Below are 26,377 nucleotides of genomic sequence, written 5' to 3'. Positions count from 1 at the left end.
GTTCTTATGTGTACAACTGTTCAGAACTGTGCTAGCTAACCATGTGCTGATTAGCATCTTTGAGCTGACCTCAAAAGTATCTAAAATTGCAACTACTGAAACAGTTCAATTAATAGAAATGTGTACCTTGGATTTTATACAATTTGCATTCATATTAGGGATGCATCTTTGTTCTTTGGGTGTTATTCCATAGAGTTGTCACTACCGATGACAACATGCTTCGGTAGTGACAAAAGGGAACACATAATCCTCGTATTTGAGGGAAAACTTTTTTAGTACAGTTACGTTTGTATTTTAGTAGTGTTTTAGTATGCAAGTTAAAATTCACTAATGTGATGTGGTTGCTACCAAAGCATTACTGTCACTACTGAAAATGAGCTGTCACTACCAAAAAATGGGATGTTTTGTCAACAAAGTATACAGAATTATCAACTAAGATGTTATGGTAGTTTTTGGTTCAATGTATATTTAAACTAATAAATCCTTCACTTTTACAAAGAAAAACTGGATTCAAAATACAACAAATCTCATAAATTACATTTGAAATATTGTTAAAAATGTAACTGATATGGATTAAAATCTGGAAAAAGATGTTAGCAAAATCCTATATATATTTTACATATTATATATATATATATATATTACTGTTTTAATAGTGACAAATTTAAGGAGAGGACAAATATTCCAAAACTTTCTGAAAATGCAATATGAGAATTAACTTCACAATTACTAGAAATGTGTACCTTGGATTTTATACAATTAGCATACATACTAGGGATGCACCGAATGTTCAGCAACTGAAATTATTTGGCCGAAAACAGCAAAAAAACATTGACGTGACGCGATCAAATAGAGGCGCGCACTAATGCAGCAAACATGTCACAGTGTGGAAGCATTTAAAACTGTCCGAGAAAGACGCAAAAAACATTACAAGCACAGACAGCACGAGACTGTTTAGTATCGCATCGCTGTCTTCCGTGAGAAGAGAAAGGGGTGGTTGTTGCTGGTTACTGTATCATGACTGAAATCGCGAAATGGCCTTAAACCATTAGTAAATAAACTACAGAATTTTATGTTGTCTAATACACACACAAATTGTATTTATTCTAACAGCGCTGCATGACGTTAGCGTGATGAAATTTTTTTATAAATCTGCTGTTGTCCGCAAAAAGTAGTACTGATGTCTTCTTGTGGGTTTGCACCAAAATAAAAGCCAACATTCATAAATGTTAGCATTGTGATTTTACTGTTTCTTTAAAAAATGAAAAAGACAAAAGTAATGATAACAATCATTACAACAGCTCTATTAATACATTTATTATAACATTCTCCTTTGCTCAGCAAGGCTGCATTTATGTGTACATTAAAACACAAGACTGATTCAAGAAGGGGGTCGTAAAAATAGCCAAAGAATATTATTTTACTAACTTCATAATTTTAAGTTAAATTGTGCTTTGTTGGTAGTCTACTAGAATGTTAAAAATGTTCAGTGTAAAATATTTTTAATTGTTGTTTTGTAATGATTTTTTTCTTTGAAAAGTGAGACAGAACTGTAAGAAGTAAATATTGGCTATTTAATTTATGCAATGGTGAAAAAAATGGCCAAAATACATGGGGGAATGTTTGATAATCTGCCTTTGGCCATGTGTGTAATTTTTTTCGGCTTCTGCCAAGAATTTTTATTTCGGTGCTTTCCTAATACAAACTTTTTATAATTTTTTTCTTCCAAGACATTTCCCACTTTGAATTTGGACCAATTCCGTAGAATTGCCCATATACAATACTATTCAAAAGACTTTTTAACAGTAAAACATTTATAATGTCAGAAAAGATTTCTATTTCAATGAAATGCCACTGAAAAAAAATGTGTCACACAAAATATTAAGAAGCACAACTGTTATTGATAACTGTTTCCTGAGCAGAAAATCATCATATGAGAATGATTTCTGAAGGATCAGAGTAATGGCCGCTGAAAATTTAGCTTTGCCATCACAGGAATAAGATACATTTTAATACATTAAAGGGTTAGTTAACCCCAAAATGAATTTTCTGTCATGAATTATTCACCTTCATGCCGTTACAAACATATAAGACCTTCATTCATCTTCAGAACACAATGTTATTTGATGATATTTTGGATAATATCCAAGCTTTTTGACCCTGCATAGACAGCAACGCAACTACCATGTTCAAGATTCAGAAAGGTAGTGAGGACATCGATAAAATTGTCCATGCAGCATCTGTGATGCAACCGTAATGTTATGAAGCAACGAGAATATTTTTTGTGCACAAAGAAAACAAAAATAACAACTTTATTAAACAATTTCTTCTCTTCTGTGTCAGTCTTCGCCACACATTCACAAGAGTACCATGATGCATCTGCAACCACTCATGTCACATGGACTATTTTAACAATGTCCTTACTACCTTTCTGGGCCTTGAACATGGTAATTGGGTTGCTGTCTATTGAGGGCCAAAAAGCTCTCAGATTTATTCAAAAATATACTGATTCAGAACGACATGAGGGTGAGTAATTAACAATAGAATTTTCATAAAAACTGGAATATTGAACTGCAAAAACTGAATATTGTGCTGTTCAATTTAACTTAAGGAATTATTTTCTACAAAATTAAGTTGTTAAACTGTAAATAATGTTATAAGACAATGCAAATGTTCTTGATTCTTTTTGACAACACAACCTTAGCTAAGTAAGGACAGATTCTAACCTTGTCGTCTGCACGGATGGTTCTGAGTTTCATGATGAGCTGAAAGCGCATGAAATTGTTGGTGCCGATGGACTGCAGCTCCAGAAGTTTGCACAGAGCCACCAGCTGCGGCCGTGTCAGATTGTCTAGGGTCAGTTCATCCTCAAACAGCTTAGAGAAACGTATGATCTCCTCATTACTGGGTCTCTCTCCTGAGTCACGGATCTGGGAGAGAAGAGGAAAGGGAACAGAGAGAGAGACAGAGAGTTCTCATTCAAAGAAAGCTCTCATTCATGGCACTTAGGAGCAACTTCATAAGCATCACCACATGGGGGCAATACAGAGCTACGTTTTAAATCAGTTGGAGAAGCAGTGCAGTTGGGGGGTTTTAGGATGAGTTCTGAGCATGAGACTATGATGTACCTTCTGAAAGAAAGTGGAGAACTCCTCAGTCACGTTGCCTTTGGCTGCTTTGTTTCTTAGTGCAATCTCCTCGATGGTGTCCTGCAAGAACTTGGCCATCTCTAACTTCACTCTCAGTTCCTTCTTCAGTCTTTCCTCCTATATATGAGAGAGATACTTGATATGAGGTCAAATAGGTTTGGTATTAGTATTGTACAAGTAGAGGCACATGAGGTGCGACTAGGACAGAATACGATTAAAGTCTTTAGGGTCTTTATAGATTAAAACTCAAAAGGTCAGCGTACCTTTTTGGACTGTGTCTCGAAGGTGGACGGCAACATGTTAGGGAAAAGTTTCAGTGCAACGGGAAGCAGAAACTCCATGAATGGGACGATGATGAAGACCAGAAAGGGCAGGAGCCGGAAGACATCTGCACACGTCCTCAGAAACTGCAATTAACATGACATAGGCAGTGACGTCAGCAGATTGCGGCTTTGGTGATGACATGCAATTATTGATCAGTGGCGGTAAATCTCTAGAAGTAAAAATGAAGTACAACCCCTGAAATCCCTGTCTTGAAGTGCTAAGAACTAATTGTACAGGGTGATCTGCTCTGTCTACGTAAGAGAGTAAAATTAGAGCTCAAATCCTGCTGGGAGGAGAAAAGACTCAGAGTTCTCTCTAAAACTGCCTATTTTCCTTTCTGCGGTTTGGGTGAATCTCACAAAACCTGTCAAGAACCTCATGTCCTGTTCCTTTTTTAGCCCAAAATCAAAAGAAAGAAGCTTATTTTGCTTAAAAAGTCATTAAGATTTTCTACATTGCTACATAATTTTCATGAGAATTAAGGACATTTACTCTAATCTTCATCAATTCTCATTAGTGTAATGAAAAACACATTCTTTACTGTCATACAAAGTAAAATTATGAAGCACTCACTCATGCACTCACTGGCTTAAATGTCTGCTATTTAAAATAACATTATTTACTGCTTTTTTTTACAGTAATGCAGTATTTTTTTTTTTTTTTTTGTGAAACATAACCTGGAAGAGTTCAGATTTAATTCACCCATTCTGTAAAACAAAATAAAAAAATACTAATGATAATTTTTTTATTGTACTTTATTTTATTTTATTTTATTTTATTTTATATGTAAAACAAAATGTGGAAGTGTTTAAATAAATGAACTCCTTCTGTAAAATAAAATAAAATAAAATTAAAATAAAATAAAAGTTAAAGGACATTAATAATGCTAACTTGCAATCAATTTACGTATTTATTTATTTATTTAGTATTTTTTTGTGAAACAAATTGGAAGTGTTTAGATTTCATTTACTCCTACTGTAAAATAATAATAAAATATAATAATGGCAATTTTATTTCATGTAAAACAAAACCTAAAGTGTTTATGTATAATTCACTCCTTCAATAAAATAAAAAAATAAAATAAAATAAAAAGGAAATATTAATAATAATGCTAACTTCCGATTGGTTTTATTATTATTATTTATTTATTTATTTATTTTTGATGAAACATAACCTGGAAGTGTTTAGTTATAATTCACTCCTTCTGTAAAATAAAATAAGTAAAAAAAAGGTAAGATTAATAATGACAACTGCCTATTTATTTATTTATTTTATTACATAACATGATTATTATTTTTTGTGCGTTTTCATGTATAATTCAATCTTCAAAATAAAATAAACTTATTAAAATGTTTAATGATTAATAATAATGACAACTTCCAATTTATTTTATTTAATTTTATTTTACAGAAGGAGTGAATTATACATAAAAACTTCCAGGTTATTTTCCAAAACAACAACAAAAAAAGAAAATAAATTATTTTTTGTGAAACATAACCTGGAAGTGTTAATGTATAATTTGCTCTTTCAGTAAAAAATAAAATAAAATCAAGAGAAAAAGGACAGCTCTGAGACATCAGGTAAAATACAATAAAACAAAACAAAATAAAAATATAAATAAATTTGAAAGTGAAAAACTGACAGCTTTAAAAAAAAAAAAGATAAAAAATAAACAAGAAACAAACAAACAAAGAAGATCTGAAATGTGAATGAGCAAACACCAATACATCAGTGCATCCCTTCCCCATGGTAAGAACTCACTTCCTGAATCACACCATATATCTAATATATATATATATAGCTGATCAAACATGATGAATTCAGAAAATGAGAGGTTAGATAACAAAGGAGCTTCAGCTCTATAAGAGGGGGTTCCTGCGCCCCTTATTCCACCTGTGTGTCAGCGGTCCTATAGGGAAGAATTTCAACCAGGCCGGCCTGAAAAGAGCCTTTGTGTTTGGCCCATTGACATGTATATCACCACAGGCCGAGAGAGATAGAGCGTGAGGGGGAGAGAGGAGGAAAACAGGGAGGCCTGGAGTGTGAAATATTCAGGGACGAGTGAGTGGGATGGAGAGTGAAGGCATTCCAAAGGAAGTGGCCGGGAGAGAGCAGGACAGAGGGCTTGGGAAGGGGGTTGATGGCTGACATCAAAAACTAAAGGAACCCACGCTGTGCAAGCCCACTTGTGAATAGGCAGGATTAAGGATGAAGCAGGTCAGAAGAATGGCGAGAGTGAGGTGCGACAGATGCTAGCTGAGGCACATCCATTAGCATACCTCGCAATGCTAATGTTGACAGAGTTCACGACATAAAGAAAACCACAGTAAGCTCTTGAAACAACTAACCATGACTAGCCAAACACGAGTATTATACAAGCTGTAGATGTTTTCGAACCAAATGGGGAAAAAAAACTCTCCTAAGGCTTTATGAAGGTAACTAGGTTAGTAAACATTTTCTGAAGAAAATGTGAATAGTGCTTGCCTGTGCAAAACTAAACAACAAAAGCTGTTATAGTTCGACATTTGAAAAACGTTTCACCACCAGATTAAAACCAAACAGCAATTCTCAATAATACTGCCGTGTTTCTGGAGAAATTATAGGAGTAATGTAGTGGATAATGTTGGGCATTATTATCCTAGCAACCCAAGGACAGACAGTTGATTCTGTGAGAGTGACAGAGTGACCTGTGACAGTAAGCCAAAGCAATCTCCAGTACGTACTGAGTTAGAATGCAATGGAGGCCTTCAACGGTTATAGATCGAATGCGTCATTAAAGTGTCACTTTACAACAGGCTGAGTCACGCAACCGTCTGAGAATTTTTGAGGTTGGAAAGGTATTAGCACTTCGCTAACAGACACGATCATGTAATACTACGTGTGATGTCTGCAATCTACTGTGCTTGAACACTATTATAATACAGAAGAGCAGTAACCTTGTAATTACACTACCATGCTTGGAGTCGGTAAGATTTTGTAATGTTTTAAAAGTGTCTTATGCACAACAAAGCTGCGTTTTTTGGAAAAATACAATAAATCTGTCATGTTATGAAAGATTATTACAATGCAAAATAGCTGTTTTTTTATTTCAATAGATTTTAAAATGTATTTTATTCCTGTGATGGCAAAACTGAATTTTTAGCATCATTACTCTTCAGTGTCACGAGATCCTTTAGAAGTCGTTTTAATATTTAATTTCTTACAATTGATGTTGAAAACAACGTTTGTGGATTTTTCAGGATTTCCTGATGAATAGAAAGCTTAAAACAACAGTATTTATTTCAAAAAGACATTCGTTTTAAATAGATTTTTTTAAATAAATGTCTTTACTGCCACTTTTGGTTAATTTAATGTGTCCTTTATTAAAGTATTAATATGTATAATAAAATAATAGAAGTATTAAAGCTTAAAACTTTTGAATGGCTGTTTATAACTTTACAACTGGCACAGTAGTATGATCTATGTGGATTTTGAAGCTGATTTTTTTTTCTTAAAATGTGAGCTTTTTTTGCTCACTTTGTGTTTAAAATTAAAGGATTAGTTCCAGAACATTTTTTTTTTCTGATGATTTGCTCACCCCTATGTCATCCAATATCATGTCTTTCTTTCTTCAGTCGAAAAGTAATTAAGGTTTTTGAGGAAAACATTCCAGGATTTTTCTCCTTATAGTGGACTTCAATGGAGATCAACGGACTAAAGGTCCAAACTGTAATTTCAGTGCAGCTTCCGAAAAAATAAATAAATAAATAGATAAAAATAATTGGTAAAAATGTATATACTTTAAACCATAAATGTAAAAATGCACGCTTTGTTGGTTCTTCATCTATGTACTTAGTTTCAAAAAGGTAGGGTAGGGTGAAAAACTCCATCTCAGTTTCTTCTCCAACGTCAAAATAGACCAACATCGTTGTTTTATCCTGTTTGGTGAAGGGTGTTTGACTTTCTTTGCATGTTCGCTTTGTAAACACAGGGTCGGTACTTTTGCCTACGTCACGTATGACCTTTCCAATGTGACTACATAACGCGTAAAGTCAAGCTAGTGCAAGACGAGCATTTGTGGTTAAAAAGTATATACATTTTTATTTTTTTAGAAAATGACCGATTGTTTCGCTAGACAAGACCTTTATTCCTCTGCTGGGATTGTGTAGAGCCCTTTGAAGCTGCATTGAAACTGCGATTTGGACTTTCAACCTGCTGACCCCAATTGAAGTCCACTTTATGGAAATAAATCCTGGAAAGTTTTCCTTAAAAACCTTCATTTCTTTTCAGTCGAGGAAAGACAGACATGAACATCTTAGATGACATGGGGTTAAGTAAATTATCAGGGAATTTTTATTCTGTAAGTGAACTAATCCTTTATTGCATATGGCCTCAACTAACCTCTCTTTTACTTCTGTCCTAAGGACAACATATCTCAGGTGGACATCACTTTACTGAAGTCAGTCTGGGCTAGTGGCCAACTATCTGTTAGTGTGAGCCATACTGATCTATCAATCATTAAACTACACAGAGAGAGATTAATAATAGGAGGGACATTGATTGAAGGAGGAAATGAGAAAAAAAGTGTGCTTTTTGGCCATGTAATTTTCCCCTGATCTCAAAAGAACAAAAACAGAGCACTTCAGCATCTATTTGCATCATCATAAGGATATATATTAGTGTCTCAGCAAACTAGAGGGACTGGGACGTCTACGGGCCTAAAAAATAATGGATTTTTTGTATTGTGATTAGGGCTGTGCAATATATCGCACTGAAAACCTACGCAATATCGCGTTCAAAATCTAATGCGATTCATCCGTGATTTTGAACGCGATATTGCGTAGCTTTTCAGTGATCTACGGCTCAGTGTTTTAAATACCGCGCCATCTGAACGCAGGTGATGGAGATTTACTACTAATCACAGAACCGGCTTTACTGATGAGATACGCATGACAATCGCATGCGATATATTGCCCAGCCCTAATTGTGATTTTGTATTGTATTGTGAAATTTAAAAAACCCTTATATCGTTCGTGGTAGGACCCTTGCTGTCTATGGAGGGACAGAAAGCTGTGAGATTTCATCAAAAATACCATCATTTGTGTTGCGAAGATGAACAAAGGTCTTATGGCTTTGGAACGACATGAGGGTGAGTAATTAATGCCAGAATTTTTTTTTTTTTTTTTTTTGGGTGAACTATCCCTTTAAATTGAGAAATATTAATTGGGATTAAACATCCTAACTAAATGTAAATATTATTTCAGCTTATATTAAATAGTTATTAAACTAGACCTAATGGATTTTTTTTATCCTAAAGGCCTCAGGAATCCCATGTCACTTTTACACGAGAGCTGGTTAAAGTGTCTTGGGTCTCCCCTGGCCTCCTGACTTACACAGTAATCTAATAGCTATTCCCTAAAGACTCAGCATGCCACTAATTTAAGTCATTAAGCTACAGAAGAGAGCCAGTCAGACTTTATAGGACTGGGATTAAACTACGGAACAATGCTAACCACCCACCCCAAATCCTACTATACACGACTTAATTACATTACACTGGGATAAATCCATAGGGCAATGACAGACAAACAATTTACCTCATACAATGACAGGTCACCTGACCAGCCCAGGGTGGTACAATATTACAGTTTTCCTTGCATTGTCTATTAAAGATAATTATATGTAAAGGTCGAAGTTTAACCTATTTATGTGTGTGAGAAGTTTCATCGCATTCAACATTTTGTAAATCAGTGAACACCACCTGTGTCTAAAGTCTACTTTATTATTACCAAATCTCAATGTAATCATGTTGTCATTTACTCTTTAGGGATAAGTTTCAAATTTGAGCAGAGTTCAACTTTTGCATAAACGTTGTCAGCTTTAATCTGACTAGATGGCGCAACTTTCAGGAGTCAGGGTACAGTTATTTATCATAAACTTATCTGAACAGAGAGATACTCATGGGAAGGTTCAATCCTATCAACTTAAGTCATTCAATGGCTATCCTTCAGACAGTCTAGAACATGTTTTTCACACTTCTGATACCAAGTTTCACCAAATATGAGGATCCCTTTGTCAAAGACCCCATTTCTGAAACATAAACTGCAGCTCTAGATACCAAAAATAGTAAATAGGAAAATAGTAAGTGTGCTGCTATAAATGCCAAACACTAAAATGGAAATTCTGACATTAGTTACTCAGCCTCATGTCGTTCCAAACCTGTAATATCTTTGTTCATCTTCAGAACACAAATAAGAGCTTTCTGACCCTGCATAGACAGCAATGCAACTACCATGCTCAAGGACCAGAAAGGTAGTAAGGACATCATTAAAACAGTCCATGTGACATCGTTGGTTCAACTGTGTTATGTTATGAAGCTACAATAATACTTTTTGTGCACAAAGAAAACAAAAGTAACAACTTTATTCATCAATTTTGGATGCAAGAGCTGATGTCCTTACTATCTTTCTAGGCCTTGAACGTGTCAGTTGCATTGCTGTCTATGCAGGGTCAGAAAGCTTGCAGATTTCATCAAAAATATCTTAATTTGTGTTCCAAAGATAAACAGGTCTTACGGGTTTGGAACAGCATGACTGAGTAACTAATGAAAAAAAAAAGCTGTAAAAAGTTTGATTGTGTATTTACCTGTCTCCTCTCTCTGCGTGACAGAATTTGTCCGTTCAGCACCCTCCATAGCATCCGCACAGCGATAGTCGTATCTATCCATAGCAGGCGGAACCCGTGATAGTAGTGCTTCACCTCGTCAATCACGCGTTGGCTTATTGTCCTTCGCACAGGTTCGGCATCTACCATCGGGCTGTACACCGGTCCGCCCTCCTCAAGCTTTTTATTCCGATCCTTCAGTGAACGTAAAGACTGCTCTACCTTCGAATCATCATGGAGACGGCCTGTGGTATGTACCCACCGGACTGGGGTGTTCTGTGGCCAGGCAAGCGTCCTGGGGTATGTGGAGTGAGTGTGGACAGGCAGGGCAGTATCAGGTAGTAAGATGGCACAGTACAGGCGAGATGACCTGGACAAGTGGCGCTGAACTGCTGATGAACTGTCAAGGTACAGGACAGATGATGCATGAGGCCAGACATTGCCTCCAAGAACTCCAGGACTGCTAAGAAAAAAAAAAAAACACACACACAACAACATCATGCATCAGTCTAAAGAATAAAACCCAATTGAAAACAATAAAAAAAAATTACAGTGTTTTTTAAACAAGTCTCTTATGCTCACCAAGGCTGCATTTATTTGATCAAAAATATAGTAAAAAATGTAAAATTGTGAAATATTATTACGATTTAAAATAATAGTTTTCTATTGCAGTTGAAGTCAAAAGTTTATATACACTTTGCAGAATCTAATTTTTTTTTTAATTATTTTACCAAAAAAGAGGGATCATACAAAATGCTTGTTAATTTTTATTTAGCACTGACCTGAATAAGATATTTCACATGAAAGACGTTTACATATAGTCCACAAAAGAAAATAATAGTTTGATTAATTAAAATTACCCCGTTTAAAAGTTCACATACACTTGATTCTTAATACTGTGTTGTTACCTGAATGATCCACAGCTGTTTTGTTTTTTTTTGTTTTGTTTGTTTAGTTGAGTCCCTTGTTTGTCTTGAACAGTTAAACTACCCGCTGTTCTTCAGAAAAGTCCTTTAGGTCCCAACAGTACTTTTGGGTTTTCAGCACTTTGGACACTGAGGACAACTGAGAGACTCGTATGCAACTATTACAGAAGGTTCAAACACTCACTGATGCTTCAGAAGGAAAGACAATGCATTAAGAGCCGGGGGTGAAAACTTTTTGAAATTGAAGATCAGGGTAAATTTTATTTAACTTATTTTGTCTACTGGGAAACATGTAAGCATCTTCTTTAGCTTCTGAAGGGCAGTACTAAATGAAAAAAATATAATATTTAGGCAAAAAAAAAAAAAAAGTACACATCCTCATTTTATGCAAAAGTTTACAACACTGGCTGTTAATGCATCGTTTTTCCTTCTGGAGCATCAGTAGTGTTTGAAAGGGTTCAAATACACAAAAATGATGAAAAACCAAAGAAATTTGGGACCTGAAGGCCTTTTCTGAAGAACAGCAGGCAGTTTAACTGTTCAGGACAAACAAGGGACTCATGAACAGCTATCATTAAACAAACAAAAAAAAGCTGTGGACCATTCAGGTATCAACACAGTATTAAGAATGAAGTGTATGTAAACTTTTGAAAGGGGGTCATTTTTATAATTTCAACTATTATTTTTCTCTTGTGGACTATACATAATCATCTTTAATGTGAAATATATTATTTAGGTCAGTACTAAATAAAAAAATAACATGCATTTTGTATGAAACCAAATAGATTCAGACAAAAAATAAAAACCATGTCACTGACCCAGATACTATTTAATTTTCACTTCCATTTACCTGTTTGTGGCTAACCGCAGTGCAGTGCAGTTAAAGCATGTGCTTTCTGATAACCTTCCTGAAAAAGATTCAGAGTAAAGAAAAAAATAAAATTAGATATCATACAGCGCACTTATGAGACCACCATGAACAAGGATGGACCAACAGAGTAATGCAATATAGCTCCAGGAACACCATGCTCAGACATCTGTGCATGATAAAAAAAAACCCAGATGATATAATATAACACAAGGGGGTCATGAAGAGTGCTACAGGCTACAGGCCAGCATGGGATCATGGAAAAGGACAGAGAAAATGCTTGGTTCCATGCCAGTGGTGCATACACAGACAGAGAAAAATACCACCACTGACAAAAGAAAGGACACACAAATGAAGGCATGTAAGGTCCCAGGTATGAACTGTATCAGAAATAGAGCAATGGAGGCTCTTAGATGCATATGGAGGAAAAACAAAACACTTTCAACTTTTCATCAGCAAACCTCAAGCTCTATAAAATGAATGTTGTACCTATATATCTATGAACACATTTGATGTGTTTTGTGTTTTTAAACAGCAATTAATCACAGTTAATAAGTCTTTAGTAAGTAATAGTAAATAGTAATATCAGCAAATCTAATAAATGTGCAAGTAAAACAAGTAATGAATAAATGATGACAGAATTTTAATTTTGGGTGACCTATGCCTTTAAAAGCACATGTTAATTTTGGCAGACCTGAAAACACATTTTTTTCTCTCTAAAAAACCCTGGTTTAATTATTACTTAAATAGCATTTTTATATACATATAAATCTGTGGAGTGGAGTTAGGAAGCAGTATGCAACATATGCAATCATGTAATGATATTATATCATGGAATGTGCTGCACACAAAATAGATTACATATTGGTCTTGCTGTCAAGTTGAAACTGTACCTGCCTACATGCTTGAACAAATGTGTGAATGACTCATTTCAAAATTCTTTTATCCATAGTCAAAGCATTTTGTCATGCCCATTGCACATTGGCACTTAATCCATCTGACTACGTGCTATTTATTTTTGTATGTGGATCAGTTATGACACATCCTCCATACAGGTTTCATCAGGACACACACCTCACACAAAAATGCTGCATTTACTACTGTGAACAGTTTATATAGCTCGCATCTTTTACACTGGATGGATAAAACAAACATTCCTGGTGGATAGTCCCTCTCTTATGACTAGGCATATGACTAATTCAGGGTTTCTGCAGATATGAACAAGTGAAATTTAAGACTTTTTAAGACCTTTTTAATACCACCTTATATGAAATTTAAGACCCAAACCTGTAATGGAAATAGATATTATATTACATGCATATATGTAATATTTAATGTGTTTAATGTAAAAAGTAAACGCAATTTCATGGCTGTCATAAATTAAATTTATTACTACGATATACAGTGAACTTTTCATATCAGCAGATACTATTCCACACAAAATATCCCCATAAAAGTACCACTAGAAATATCTGATGTAAAAAAAAAATAGCTTTTACATCGTAAATCTGCATATTTGATTTACCTTTATAAAGGCCTTTTTTTTTTACTTTTGAAATGTATGCATTACCTTTGAAATTTATTTTATGAATTTATCAATAAATTCTAAATGGCTGTTAGCAGTGAGATTACATAATTTACACTGCAAAATTAAAAGTGAGATTAATGTTTTAAATACATTTATTGATTTATAAATATATACATTAGAAATGTTGGGTGTGGAGGCATACTTTTAAACACACTAAACTACCAGCAGGTGGCGGTAAGTCACTTCATGAGCGAGTTATTTCAACTGTTTCGAGCAAAACGCTGAATCATAGCAGAACGTTGCTAGGAGAATGCTTCTGCTAATGTTGCATATTGTCTAATATGTAAGTAACTACTTGACTAACTACTTTTTTATTGAGCTAAAATTAATGTAACATTTGTAATTGTGAGAATTTTTAGCAAAAAGCTCACTTGGTATATTACTGAACTATATCATGTTATAAATAAACTATACATTTTAAATTTTTACCTCAGTGTGTTTCTTTAGAGTGCTGTTACATTCATTTGTTTTAAAGTATGTCACAAATAGACCAGAAATACACTATCCATTATCAATTTCTGTTTACGTTTAATGTATTAAAATATGAATCTTTCTTGCCTTTGGATGCTTCACTAGTTGTTTTTGTCACTTCAGTTTTAATCAGGCGGTTTGTTCGGTCGGGCAAGTAAAAAAAAAAAACATTTTAAAAGTATCTCGAATGCTGGCGGTCAGCTAGCTCGACCTATAATTATTATTATTATTGATAACATTATATACAGAAAAAGGTAGTTTGACCTGTATTCTGCTACTGTGATTCTGAAGACGCAGTAACTTCCACAGAGGGAGAAAAAAAATCTAGTTGTTAGCAACTGGCCTTAGCCAAGCCCTATATTCAGTTTTTTTCAAGCTAAGTATCGCTAAACCTGCACTTCCCCATAGCTAAAAAGTTAAATCCATTTTACTTCTGCGGTACAATCCGAGAGAGACTCGCGGCAATAACAGAAAGCTGATTGGCTATTGCATGCTGGTCTCATTTGTAGTTTAAATACAGCAAATTATATTTGGAATAGTGAAATAAAGAACTACAACACCACGGAAACAACAAAAAGAGAATTTAAATGAGCATTAGAGTTAGCATTACATGGACATCGGAAAAATAAGACCTGTGTAAAATTATTTAAGACCTAGAACAGCGAATTTAAGACTTTTTAAGGCCTAAAATTTAGATTTTTAAATTTTAGACTTTTTAAGACCCCGCGGAAACCCTGGACTAATTACAAGTACTGCTTATGTTAAACTACAATACGGTTAAAGGAACACGCCTGCTGCGTCCATATTACGGCAACAAACTTCCTTGACTATTACGCCGGAATGCGAGTGTAGTTCCTAATCTTATCAGCCTAGAAAAATCGCATCTTTACATTTTCCGCTGATCTCAGTACACGTTATAACTGCAGAAGAGTCATGTTTTAAATAGGACAAATATCGAAACTCATTGGTTATTTTAGAACGCGATGCTATTGGTCTAATAGGAATCAATGATCTATGCTAAGCTATGCTAAAAGTGATATCGCCAGAACAGGTGAACGGCTGAATGGATTTCAACGTAAAACTCAACTTATTAACTCGGTGGAGTGTTCCTTTAAATAAGAGACACCCATTGCAGCTGTCTGTCTGATATTCGAGCGTAGTATTTCACCGGTAATGGCCTTCACAAGCACTCTGGACATCTGTGACGAACTCGGATACACTAGGATGACCGAGCACATTTCTGTAATGTCTAACTCATGGTAAAGTTAGCTACACCATTTAGACTTGCCTGTTGAAGTGGATTATTTAAAACAATACCATTATCTTCTGCCTGTGCACTGTTTATATAGATTTTTGGTTAATATCTACATTATTTTAAAAAAATAACATTATTACATTACATTACACTATTAAAAAAAACCACATCGTTTTATACATATTTTGGACTATGGAGGGGGGGGGGGGGGGGCGCGATTATTTTGATGATGTAAAATGGTTGCACTCATGGCGATACCTGTTGCTATTTTTTAGCGCAACTCAGAAAATAATGCTGTTTTCCAGGCAGGTTTTTGAGCCCGTAAATTCCGACTTCAAACCACGACTCATGACTTTGTAGCATTCCAGGCAAGTTGCCAGGCAAACTGCCTGAGCGTATTCATTATTTTTATATTATTAATAATTTGATTGCAATTATATTGTTATATTGTCCTTATATTGACTGTCTATTTTTACACCGTGTACAACTTGCATAAACACGGCACCAGTAGGGGCTGACATTGTTGTTTTGCGGGCTATGTGACATCAGAACTCGGAACTGGGAGTACATTGATCTAGTGCGAGTTCATGGATGGGAAGTCACGGGTTTGACTGCCGTTCCAGTGCACTTTCACGGGTAAAAGGTTGGAAAACACAGGTAAGTAGTTGCCTGGAACGTGGCATAAAATACTGATAGAATGCCACATTGTGTGGTTTTTGGTTATAATTTTCAATTACACAAAGCAATTTTCAAGGAGCAACAAGAAAAGCGATGAGGACAAAAGAATTTGAAGATGCTTGTGGACGTATAGAACTTCCTAAAGACCAGCGTTTTTGTTCTCTCCACTTTGGCCCTGATGCCTTTGGGGATTTTAATAGACCACAGCTACTAAAAGAGCTTACAAATGGCAGAGACAAGAAACGCTAGATGCCATCCTGGCAGGATGCAAACATGCCGACGCTTGTCATGACACCGCAGCCACTGAAGGAGTTTCTCAGTGTGGATTTCACTCGCCATCCAGGGATATTTAGACTCCTTGTGAGAAAATTTGATTGTAAGGCATTTGATTTAAGCCTACGCTTACATCTATTGCCACCTGTATGATCTTTAAGTAGCTGCGGTCATCGTATCAGTATTTTATTTGTTGTTTAGTTGTATTGCGCTAAAAATAGCAACAGGTAGCACCGGTAGCTCACAGAGTGCAACCATTTCATGTCATCAAAATAATGGTGCCCTCCCAGCCCAAAATATGTATATATAAAATTATGTGGATTTTTTAAATAACAAATTTCATTGATTTTCTGCTACATATTTCAATAAGAGACATCATTTACATTATATTAAACCATACAAGTCTTAACACCCAGGGTTCTTTTTAATACAGTAAAATGTGTTGAATACAGGGCTATATTTTTGTTAATAGTTAATCACACAGTGTAATCAAATTAATTTTTAACCCACTGTTTTTAACTAATAACCCATTGTTTCTGTGGAAAGCATATGACCCACCTGCATCTGCAGGCTAATTCTCCAACTCCCCCCGAGTTAATAAGTTGCTTTTTACCGTTTTGAAATCCATTCAGCCGTTCTCCTGTTCTGGCGATATCACTTTTAGCATAGCTTAGCATAGATCATTGAATCCTATTAGACCAATAGCATCGCGTTCAAAAATGACCAACGAGTTTCGGTATTTGTCCTATTTAAAACTTGACTCTTCTGTAGTTATATTGTGTATTAAGACCGGCGGAAAATGTAAAGATGCGATTTTCTAGGCCGATGAGATTAGGAACTACACTCCTATTCTGGTGTAATAGTCAAGGAAGTTTGCTGCTGTAACATGGCCGAAGCAGGCGCAGTAATATCACACAGCACAACGTGACCAACTGCATGCACAGGGAGCGTTCCTCGTTGGAAGTTACCTAGCTGGGAACTAATTTCAGGCGCTGCGTGAACGGTCTGCTCAGCGCCACTTTAAGTCGTACACACCTAATGCAGTCTGCTTAACTAAGTGTGCTTATTGTTGCATGTATATGATTATTACCTGTGAACTCACAAAGAGCTTGTAAAAGGCACTTTCTCATTGCTCCACATTTGCCCTCTGCTCATTTTGTATTTAATAAATGCGTCAATAAACCTTTAATAAACCTTGGTCCTTGTTGCATTCATATTTCATTCCAACCACAGTAGAGTTTGTTTGGAAGCGGGCCGAGACCCATCTTTTTAGCGGTCTCGGTCCACTTGTTTGGTGCACACCAGGGTTAAAAAGTAAGTATTTGGTAGGTTACCACAACCAAATTTTAAAATGTAACCAAACTTAATCACATGATTATCCTAATCGAAAGCATACATCACCATTGTGGTGCGATAAGGGATCTTGCTTAGGGCGTCAAAAAAAGGCACTGCTCCAAATAGTTTGCTAACAGATGTGTTGCACAGGGTTTGACATCAGTGATGTAAAATAGCAGTACTTCTTGCATGTCTCAAAGTGTGATGTGTTAAGTTTAAAGTGGAAGTGCCTGGATGAACTCTCTCTTTAAGAAGGAAAGTGAAGGAGTGGACCATAACTGCAGGATGTTCTTCTAATTACTGTAAATATAACTTCAGGAAACTCCCTTATCTGGAGTAAGTCAGTAAAGCTATTCTCACCCATTCTGCCTGTATCCCACACATGCACATAAGCATACCGCTTCCCTTTCCCTGAAATACAGTAATCCATCAAACCTGACTTTCTCCTGAACCATTTCCCTCTCCAGCACACCATGCAGTCTCTGGATTACATATACTTACGGTCTCATGATTCTCTGACTTATCCACTCAGAGACAATAGGACGAGGCCAGACTCCATAATTAATCCAATCCATTCTCATCCCACTTCCCTGCAGTACTGTGGTTTAGGACCTTTGCTCCAATGCCCAGGTGAAGCCTAATCCAGGTTGTGCTCGCCATAATGTTTGCTACACATGTAAGACCCTTGGCCTAGTGCCCCCAGTGCAGTCTAATCCTATTGATGCCAGGATGTTTGTATGACAGGATAAATGCTTTCTGTCTACTTTTCGATGCCTATATTTAGTTCTATAGGATATCTGGCCTCACATCTCAAGGTTAGTCCATGGTTGGCAGATTGCCTGAGATCTCTATCCTATTGTACAATTCCTTGTGTTTGCATATAGAAAACTCATGTTCCTAAAGGTGGAATTTATGGCAATGCCATAGAAGAACCAATCTAAGTTCTCCAAAAGCTTTTATAAAAGAACGTTTTTATTTTCCAACCCTAATGTAAAGAATATTTTAACAACATAAAGAATCTTGTGTGCAATGGAAATGTTCCATGGATGTCAAAGGTTCTTCATGGAACCACAAATTTCAATAAAAAAAATCTATTTCTAAGACTGTAAAATAGAAAGGAAACATAAATAGATTCTAAAGACTGTAAATTTAAAATAAAAAAACTGTTTCTCTTGCATATAATATGTTGAAAGAACCTGCACTTTCATGGGTGTTATGTAGCTTCCTTTAAGGGTGGAGAAAAAAACTAACACAACGTTGTGGTCACAAATCTTTCTTTCAGTTTTAGGTTGCTATGTGAAGTACACTATTGCAACAAATTCAGGGTGTGTCTATTGGAGAAATGAACAAAAAGTCAATCATATGAGGATGGAACCACAAAATGTTTTACTACTCATACTGCTTCAGATGCCTTCTAAGTAACTAATTGTCTGATCTAGGGAGGAGTTGGTTTAAATGTACAGAATGTATTGTAGTTTTGTTCATGTTAAAATACTTTCTAGTATCCCAGCTTAAAGTGCAAAGTAAGCAATTCATAGACTGACTTTCCTAAACACTGTAACGCTTTCACAACATTGCTCTGTTTGCTCGAGCAATTCAACCAAGGCGTTCGATAATGCAATTTGTTAGGATTCCCATTCATTCAAGGACAGAAAACACATCCTGCATGCTGACATCTTGGCTCATCAGCATTCAGTTCTGGGCACACCATCTCAGCTGTAAATGCCATGTGACTTTTGAAGCCATAGGAAAATTACATTTTTACTTGCTGACTGGTTGAACACCAGAACACGCTACAGTCCTAAACCATCCTAGTGATTCCAAAATACAGGAGGAAAACCTTTTTCACACAAAATGCGTTTAGATATAGTCCACAAGAGAAAATAATAGTTGAATTTATTAAAATGACCCTGTGTTTCTTAATATTGTGTTGTTACCTAAATGATCCATCATTTGTGTGTTTAGTGATAGTTGTTCATGAGTCCCTCGTTTGTCCTGAACAGTTAAACTGCCTTCTGTTCTTCAGAAAAATCCTTCCAAATTCTTTGGTTTTTCAGAATTTTTCTGTATTTGAACCCTTTCCAACAATGACTATGATTTTGAGATCCATCTTTTCACAGGACAACTGAGGGATTCATATGCAACTATTACAGAAGGTTCAAATGCTCACTGATGCTTCAGAAGGAAACTTAATGCATTAAAAGCAGGGGGGGGGTGAACAATTTTAATTTGAAGATGAGGGTAAATTTAACTTGTTTTGTCTTCTGAGAAACATGTAGCTTCTGAAGGGTAGTACTAAATGAAAAAATATATATTTAGGCAATAATAAAGAAAAATGTAAACATATTCATTCTGTTCAAAAGTGTTCACCCCTGGCTCCTAATGCATTGTGTTTCCTTCTAAAGCATCAGTGAGCGTTTGAACCTTCTGTAATAGTTGCATATGAGTCCCTCAGTTGTCCTCAGTGTGAAAAGATGGAAAGGGTTCAAATACACAAGATTGCTGAAAAAGCAAAGAATTTGTGGGACCTGAAGGATTTTTCTGAAGAACAACAGACAGTATAACTGTTCAGGACAAAAAAGGGACTCAACAACAAAGTATTAAGAATCAAGTGTATGTAAACTTTCAAACAGGGTCATTTTTCTGGGTCTTGTGGATATTCGTAAACGTTTATGCAAAACATCTTATTCAGGTCAGTACTGAATAAAAAATAACATGGATTTTGTATGATCCCTCTTATTTTGGTAAAATAATTACCATTTTGCAGACTCTGCAAGGTGTATGTAAACTTTTGACCTCAACTGTATGTTACACTGAGGGCAAAAACTAATTTCATGCAGGCCTCACATGCAGGTCTGTCTATTCCTTATGAAACCTTTTCAATGGTAGTGTCTGACTCAGTAGGCCTATTCAAGCTGCAGGGTCTTATCAGAGGTAGCAGTCCCTCTGAGAGTGAGATAAAACAGCCAGAGCGAAACATAGCACAGAAGTCCCACAGATGTACCATTTGTGTCTGGAAACAAGTTCACTTATACAAGATCTTTAAAAAAAAAAGTCAATGTGCATCATCATATTGGTGTCTCTATGCAAATGAACAAACATACAGTGTTTTAGTCCATTCATTCCCTGAGCTACATATATACTGCCCTCCAAAGGCAAAGTGCAGTAACTACGCCAACACTGAAACTGAGAAAAATGCCTTTAACATTAAACACCAGCTAGACAAACATGTTGAAACTTTCGTTTCTCTGAAACGGGAGACAATTTAACCAGGGTACTTTGCCACAAGACAAAACAGTTGGCACAAAGTCCGTTTTAAGCCTTAACTCAATTTTGACTAAATGTGTAGTTACTGTGCTTTGCCTTTGGAGGGCAGTATAATAGGACGGTCAACTAGAATCACAATATACACAGCAAACCTTTTGGCTTCATCACAAAGGGTCAACAGGTATCATCTGTCTTTAAAGAAAACAACAGAGCCACACAAAGTCTGACTGCTGTTCACAGGACACATCAGGTGTCCTCCTCTCTCATATATTGGTTGCCTGTGCCAAGTCACAGTCTGTGCTGGTACATTTAACCAGCTTGGTAAAAGCCTGTGGCTTGAACTAATGTCCTGATAAGAAAACCCCAATGTAGGTAAAGACTACACTGCAAATTTCTCTCTCAGTAAACTCTTCTTTCAATATTTTGTAGCATCAATGCCAACCACCAAACTAATTGGTCATCTGAATAATCATTTAGCTTGTTAATAGTCAGCATTGTCATGCTTATTGGTAGGCTTAGCTTTTTTATGATAATCCAACCAACGACTGCATGTTATGAAAGCTATTCATGGTAGCATTTGTTTACCTAACAATGCATATTCAGATCTGACCTCTAATTTATAGGCTGTCAAGCAGATCTGCGGTTAATCATTTGCCAGACCACACCGCTGCAGACTAGCTACAAGAAAGAAAGTCCACACATGAGGGTTACTAGGGTTGCTCAGGAAGCACTTCAAGTATATTTCGAAATCAATTAAAGATTGTGGGAGCAATGCTGTGGTTGAGAAAGTAGGCAAAAGAACATGTTTTATTTCATTCAGACATTCAGATAAGGCCATAGCCGCTTGCTATGGCTACAAGGTCCAGAGATTTGTGCTTTTATTATCATTTACTTGTGCTGTGTAATTTCCTTTACACTCTTAAAAATAAGGGAGCTTCGCTATGCCACAGAAGAACCTTTTTGTCTAAATGGTTTCATAAAGAACCTTTAACATCTGAAGAACCTTTTTGTTTCACAAAAGGTTCTTTGTGGCAAATAAGGTTCTTCAGATTATAAAAAGGTAAGCAAGAAATGGTTCTTTGTGGAACCAAAAATGATTCTTCTATGGCATCGTTCGAAGAACCTTTTGAAGCACCTTTATTTTTAAGAGTGTATGTGAACAAAGTACGACTCAATTGTTTTATAATTAAGTATAAATTAAATGTATTGAAATAACAAGGTTGCATTAAACAGTCTTTGATAGGCAAACAAAGTCCGATAGTAGAGAGTGCACTCTCTGGGTCCAGGTGTTGTAAGGTCAAAATGATCTTTGGTCTAGGGTTTATCACAGTCCATCAAAGAAAACTTCAGAATGACCATGGCACTCTTGTAAATTAAAAAGCCTTTATTATCAGATGGCAGAAATCAAGAAATCACATGCCTTCTTCAGGGAAAGCAAATACCAAACTTAGCCTTAATCTTTGATAGGCTTTGACAGGCAAACTTAGTCTTTGATAGGCTGCTTTGGTTTGTAATTTTTAATTATTATAAATATTAATATTGGTTATATCAAGATATGACATAGTTCTAAGCAGGGGTAAATGCCAGATAAAAATAGACAACAATAAAAAATTACAACTCAGTCCATAGAAGTAATGGTTCATGAAGCCTGAAGAGTTGCTAAACAGCAATTATTGCAAAATTATCCTTTATCATCAGTATTCACTATTAGTGTTTCTGTCTTTGCAGAAATAAAATTACGTCATTGCATGGTATGTTTAAAGGAACACTCCACTTTTTTTGGAAATAGGCTCATTCTCCAACTCCCCCCGAGTTAATAAGTTGAGTTTTACCGTTTTGAAATCCATTCAGCCGTTCTCCTGTTCTGGCGATATCACTTTTAGCATAGCTTAGCATAGATCATTGAATCCTATTAGACCAATAGCATTTCCAAAAAAAGTGGAGTGTTCCTTTAAGGCAAAAGCAGCATTATTGCCCTGAAACACATGAAACTATGTGGTTTGATCATGAACGAACAATAGATTTTTTTTTACCAGATCTATTTCTCAAGGACTGACTTCCCCATTTTGCACTCCTGTTTTTAAAACATGTTTCCAAGTAGATTCAAGTCAGGAGTAAAATAAGGTCTGTGGTAAATGTAACTTGACAGTACTTGAACGTTTTGTTGTTCAACATGAACTGCACACACTCACACCCCAAATATTCAAATGTGGTTACTTGACACAAAAATATATATTTTTAAATAAACACACCTGCTTCAGATTTTGCATTTTTAGTATAGCGTTTTCATGACACGTCATCAGTTGGCCATATTGGCAGGAACTAAATGTAAATAATGCCACTGAACCGAACAAAACTCTAATATTTTGCTGATTATTGCTGCTGAAAATGGACAGTTATTCTCATGATTTGGGCTGTACTAATTGTTCGGACAGGGAAAAAACTTTTGGAGTACTATAGACTGCCAAAAGTTATAACAAATCAAGAAGAAGAGTGCAAAATACTGTCTGATGAACAAACAGCGTTTGTGGTTGACCAAACTGAACCAGAATTTCCAGGGCAGGAATCTTGACTACATTCATGTTTGTTCTTATCCTTTCCAGTCAGGTAGGTGAAATATTAGGCTAATATCTTTAGTAATACTGCTTGTACGTATCTTTACCACATATTAACTTTAGTTTGTCAAAATATTGCATCTTTCCTGCTTACTAGGTCCTTCTCTATGTGATTTAGCAGCTTCCACACGTTTTTTTCCATGGTTTAGACAGCATAAATTAGCATAACATATTCAGTAGTACATTAACCATGCAATCCATGCTGTTGTTTACATCCGAGAATCGCCAATATGGCCGCACATCCATGACATAAGTGCAAACCCTCTATGTGTGTGTGTGCATAGTGTGTATTGGGTAGACCTTAATGCATGAGTTTTATATTTTAAAAAATAAATACGTTATCACCCAAACCAATCGCCAAAATAAAAGAAGATATGATTTCTCATAAGATCAGCTTATGTTTCTATGTTTTCTATGATGGTCTATGAGAGTCCCTACTGAGGTAACAATTTAAGAAAGGTCCACTGAATAAATCTTTTGGTGATCTGAGCTAAATATACCAGCATTAGCCAGTGACATAAACCAGTTTTGTATAGTTTATCAGTTTTCGAAGTGTATGAATAATGCTTTACTAAGCCAGGTCGATACTAAGGAAGCAGCCATGGCAGTCGGCGACAGACGGCTGATGAGTCTGTCCTCAGATAACCTCCAGTTATCTGAGCAAAACACGATGCTCTAAAACGATATATAGCAGCATTATAGACTATGACTATATAAAACGACACGTGTGTCTATTATTAAACATTACAAGATATTCATTTTCGCTTTCAATCCATCGTATTGACGTTCTCAGACAGGAGCGTCTGTCTGGCTACACCTTTAATTAACATATCGCTGTTGATTCCTGTAATTCAGCTTCTAACTTAAAAAAATAAGTACTCCATACGAAAACGTTTCTTCAAAAGTGTGGAAACGACTCGTATGCTGACCATTACAATGAGCTGACAAGTCAACCAGCGGCCAACAACAGTTACAGCACTATTATTTTCCAGAACTGACTTACAGTAACCGCGTGATGATGACCCAAAAGCGCAAGCACGTGTGACACTGACAGGTTACGCGTAGGTTACAGTCGAGAGCCTCCATTATCTGTACCAGTGCACTGGATGCATCCCTCATACACTTAGCACATGAAAACGTTTAAATAGGATGGTTCTCGGTGATTATAACTGCTTCAATCTGTGAGGTTATACAGTTAGCTTGTTAGCTAATCACTTAAGCCTCTCATTTCACCAGTCGTTCAATAATCTTGCAGGCCAGGTTTGCGAGCTCAGTGGCTAGGTTGTGAACTTTCTGATTTTACACGACTGTAGTGTCAACAGGGGTAACGTTATTTTTATAAGACATTTGGAGTGTACATGACAGGTGTGAAAATGTCCGGATTGAATAACACGGTAAACGAATCAGGCAATGTTAAAGTCACAAGGCCTTGTCGGGATTGCTATATAACAGTTAAATAAAACTGATTACTGTACGTCTATAGCAGTAACGTTAAGATGTGCCACATTTTGACAGTTCTTAAGGCTCTCAACCCGTTTAGACATTTAAAGCTATATAAAGGCAGAGGGAATTACGATATTAATCATCCGTGTTACTAATCACATACTAATCACTCCTGTAACGTTAATTAACAAAGAACAGTATTACCTTTTCTGAATTCGTTCTTTAATGACCTAGATGTTTTCAGCAAAGGAGTCCGAGATCTGGTGAGGAAAATTGATGCCATTCTGTTTCCGTCTGTATGGATGAAAAGGCGTTAAACGTTAATGTAAGATTTACAGTAACGCTGAGTGGACGTAAAGAGGTAATACACTGAGGGTTTATGAACTATCCACATAAGTCATAGTCCCAAGCTGTTGGCTCATGCCCTTGTACCCTCCTCGGTGATTCAAGCGATGAGTTTGCAAGCGTTCGGCATTTGCTTCCGTCTTCCTGTGGGTTGAGCTCAGCCAGCAGGGGGCGAGTTGTTGCAGTTGCCGCCTAGATGACGGTGACAGGACTGACCGAGAAGAAATGGCACACTACCTCAAATCATACGTCTGGACAAAGCAGACTATTAAAACTCTAAATGAGTTGACCAACAGGACATGTTGATTAGCGTTCAGATATCCGAGAAATAGCTATACGTGATGTAACTTTGTAACACAAATCCTAATGTTTCTGTCAATGATGAGCACGCTTGTTTTAAGTATGTGATAATACTACACAGATTTTTTTAAAACAAAAGCGATTGCTAAGTAACTTTCCAGAAACGGAAATGAAATGGGTATAAACTGCTTTTGAACATTTTAATGGTTTGTGAGCCCTGGCCAATGAGGGCTATACGGGTCTTGGCGCCAATGTTGCCAGATCTCCGTAGAAAAGCTAGCAAACTGCTAAAACGTGACCCTGGACCACAAAACCAATCATAAGTGTCAATTTGAGATTGAATAAATAAGCTTTTCATTGGTGTATAGTTTGTTAGGATAGGACAATATTTGGCCGAGATGTTATTGAGATACTATTTGAAAATCTGGACTAAGGGCAAAAAAAAATCGAAATATTGAGAAAATAGGCTTCAAAATTGTCCAAATGAAGTTTTTAGCAATGCATATTACTAATCAAAAATTAAGTTTTGATATATTTTCAGTAGGAAATTTGCTAAATATCTTCATGGAACATGATCTGTACTTAATATCCAAATGGTTTTTGGCAAAAAAAGAACAATGTATTGTTGGCTATTGCTACAAATATACCCGCGTTACTTATGAATGGTTTTGTGGTGGGGTACAGGCTAAGCCACCAAAAGGCAAGCCGGCAATCTTTAGCCAAAAAAGCCAATTCTAGGGCCTCTAATGCTAATGGAAAGAAGACCAGAGGCCTTTTTTTAATGGATGTCAATGGAGGAGAGACTTCAGTACACTGAATAAACAGCTTTTTAAAGGAAACAGTTTATCATTTAATTAATCAACAGCCTATCGGACAATTTTCAACATGTTTTACATTA

General features: G+C 36.1%; 1 protein-coding gene across 1 annotated transcript in view; it reads right to left on the bottom strand.

The window, feature by feature from the left end:
* letm1 (leucine zipper-EF-hand containing transmembrane protein 1) overlaps positions 1–25,308 on the bottom strand; it is a 97,074-nt gene extending 71,766 nt beyond the window's left edge. Inside the window, exons 1-6 of the mRNA XM_073834643.1 lie at positions 25,039–25,308; positions 11,892–11,949; positions 10,098–10,578; positions 3,413–3,556; positions 3,129–3,266; positions 2,727–2,930 (exon numbers count right to left, since the gene is read on the bottom strand). Coding sequence (XP_073690744.1) covers positions 2,727–2,930; positions 3,129–3,266; positions 3,413–3,556; positions 10,098–10,578; positions 11,892–11,949; positions 25,039–25,117 — 1,104 coding nt within the window. The 5' untranslated portion in view covers positions 25,118–25,308. The remainder of the gene's footprint in view (positions 1–2,726; positions 2,931–3,128; positions 3,267–3,412; positions 3,557–10,097; positions 10,579–11,891; positions 11,950–25,038) is intronic.
* Between the last annotated feature and the right edge of the window lie 1,069 nt (positions 25,309–26,377).

Source organism: Garra rufa, chromosome 2 (assembly GCF_049309525.1).
Source record: "Garra rufa chromosome 2, GarRuf1.0, whole genome shotgun sequence".
Taxonomy (NCBI): Eukaryota; Metazoa; Chordata; class Actinopteri; order Cypriniformes; family Cyprinidae; genus Garra; species Garra rufa.
This window is presented reverse-complemented; position numbering and strand designations above follow the sequence as displayed.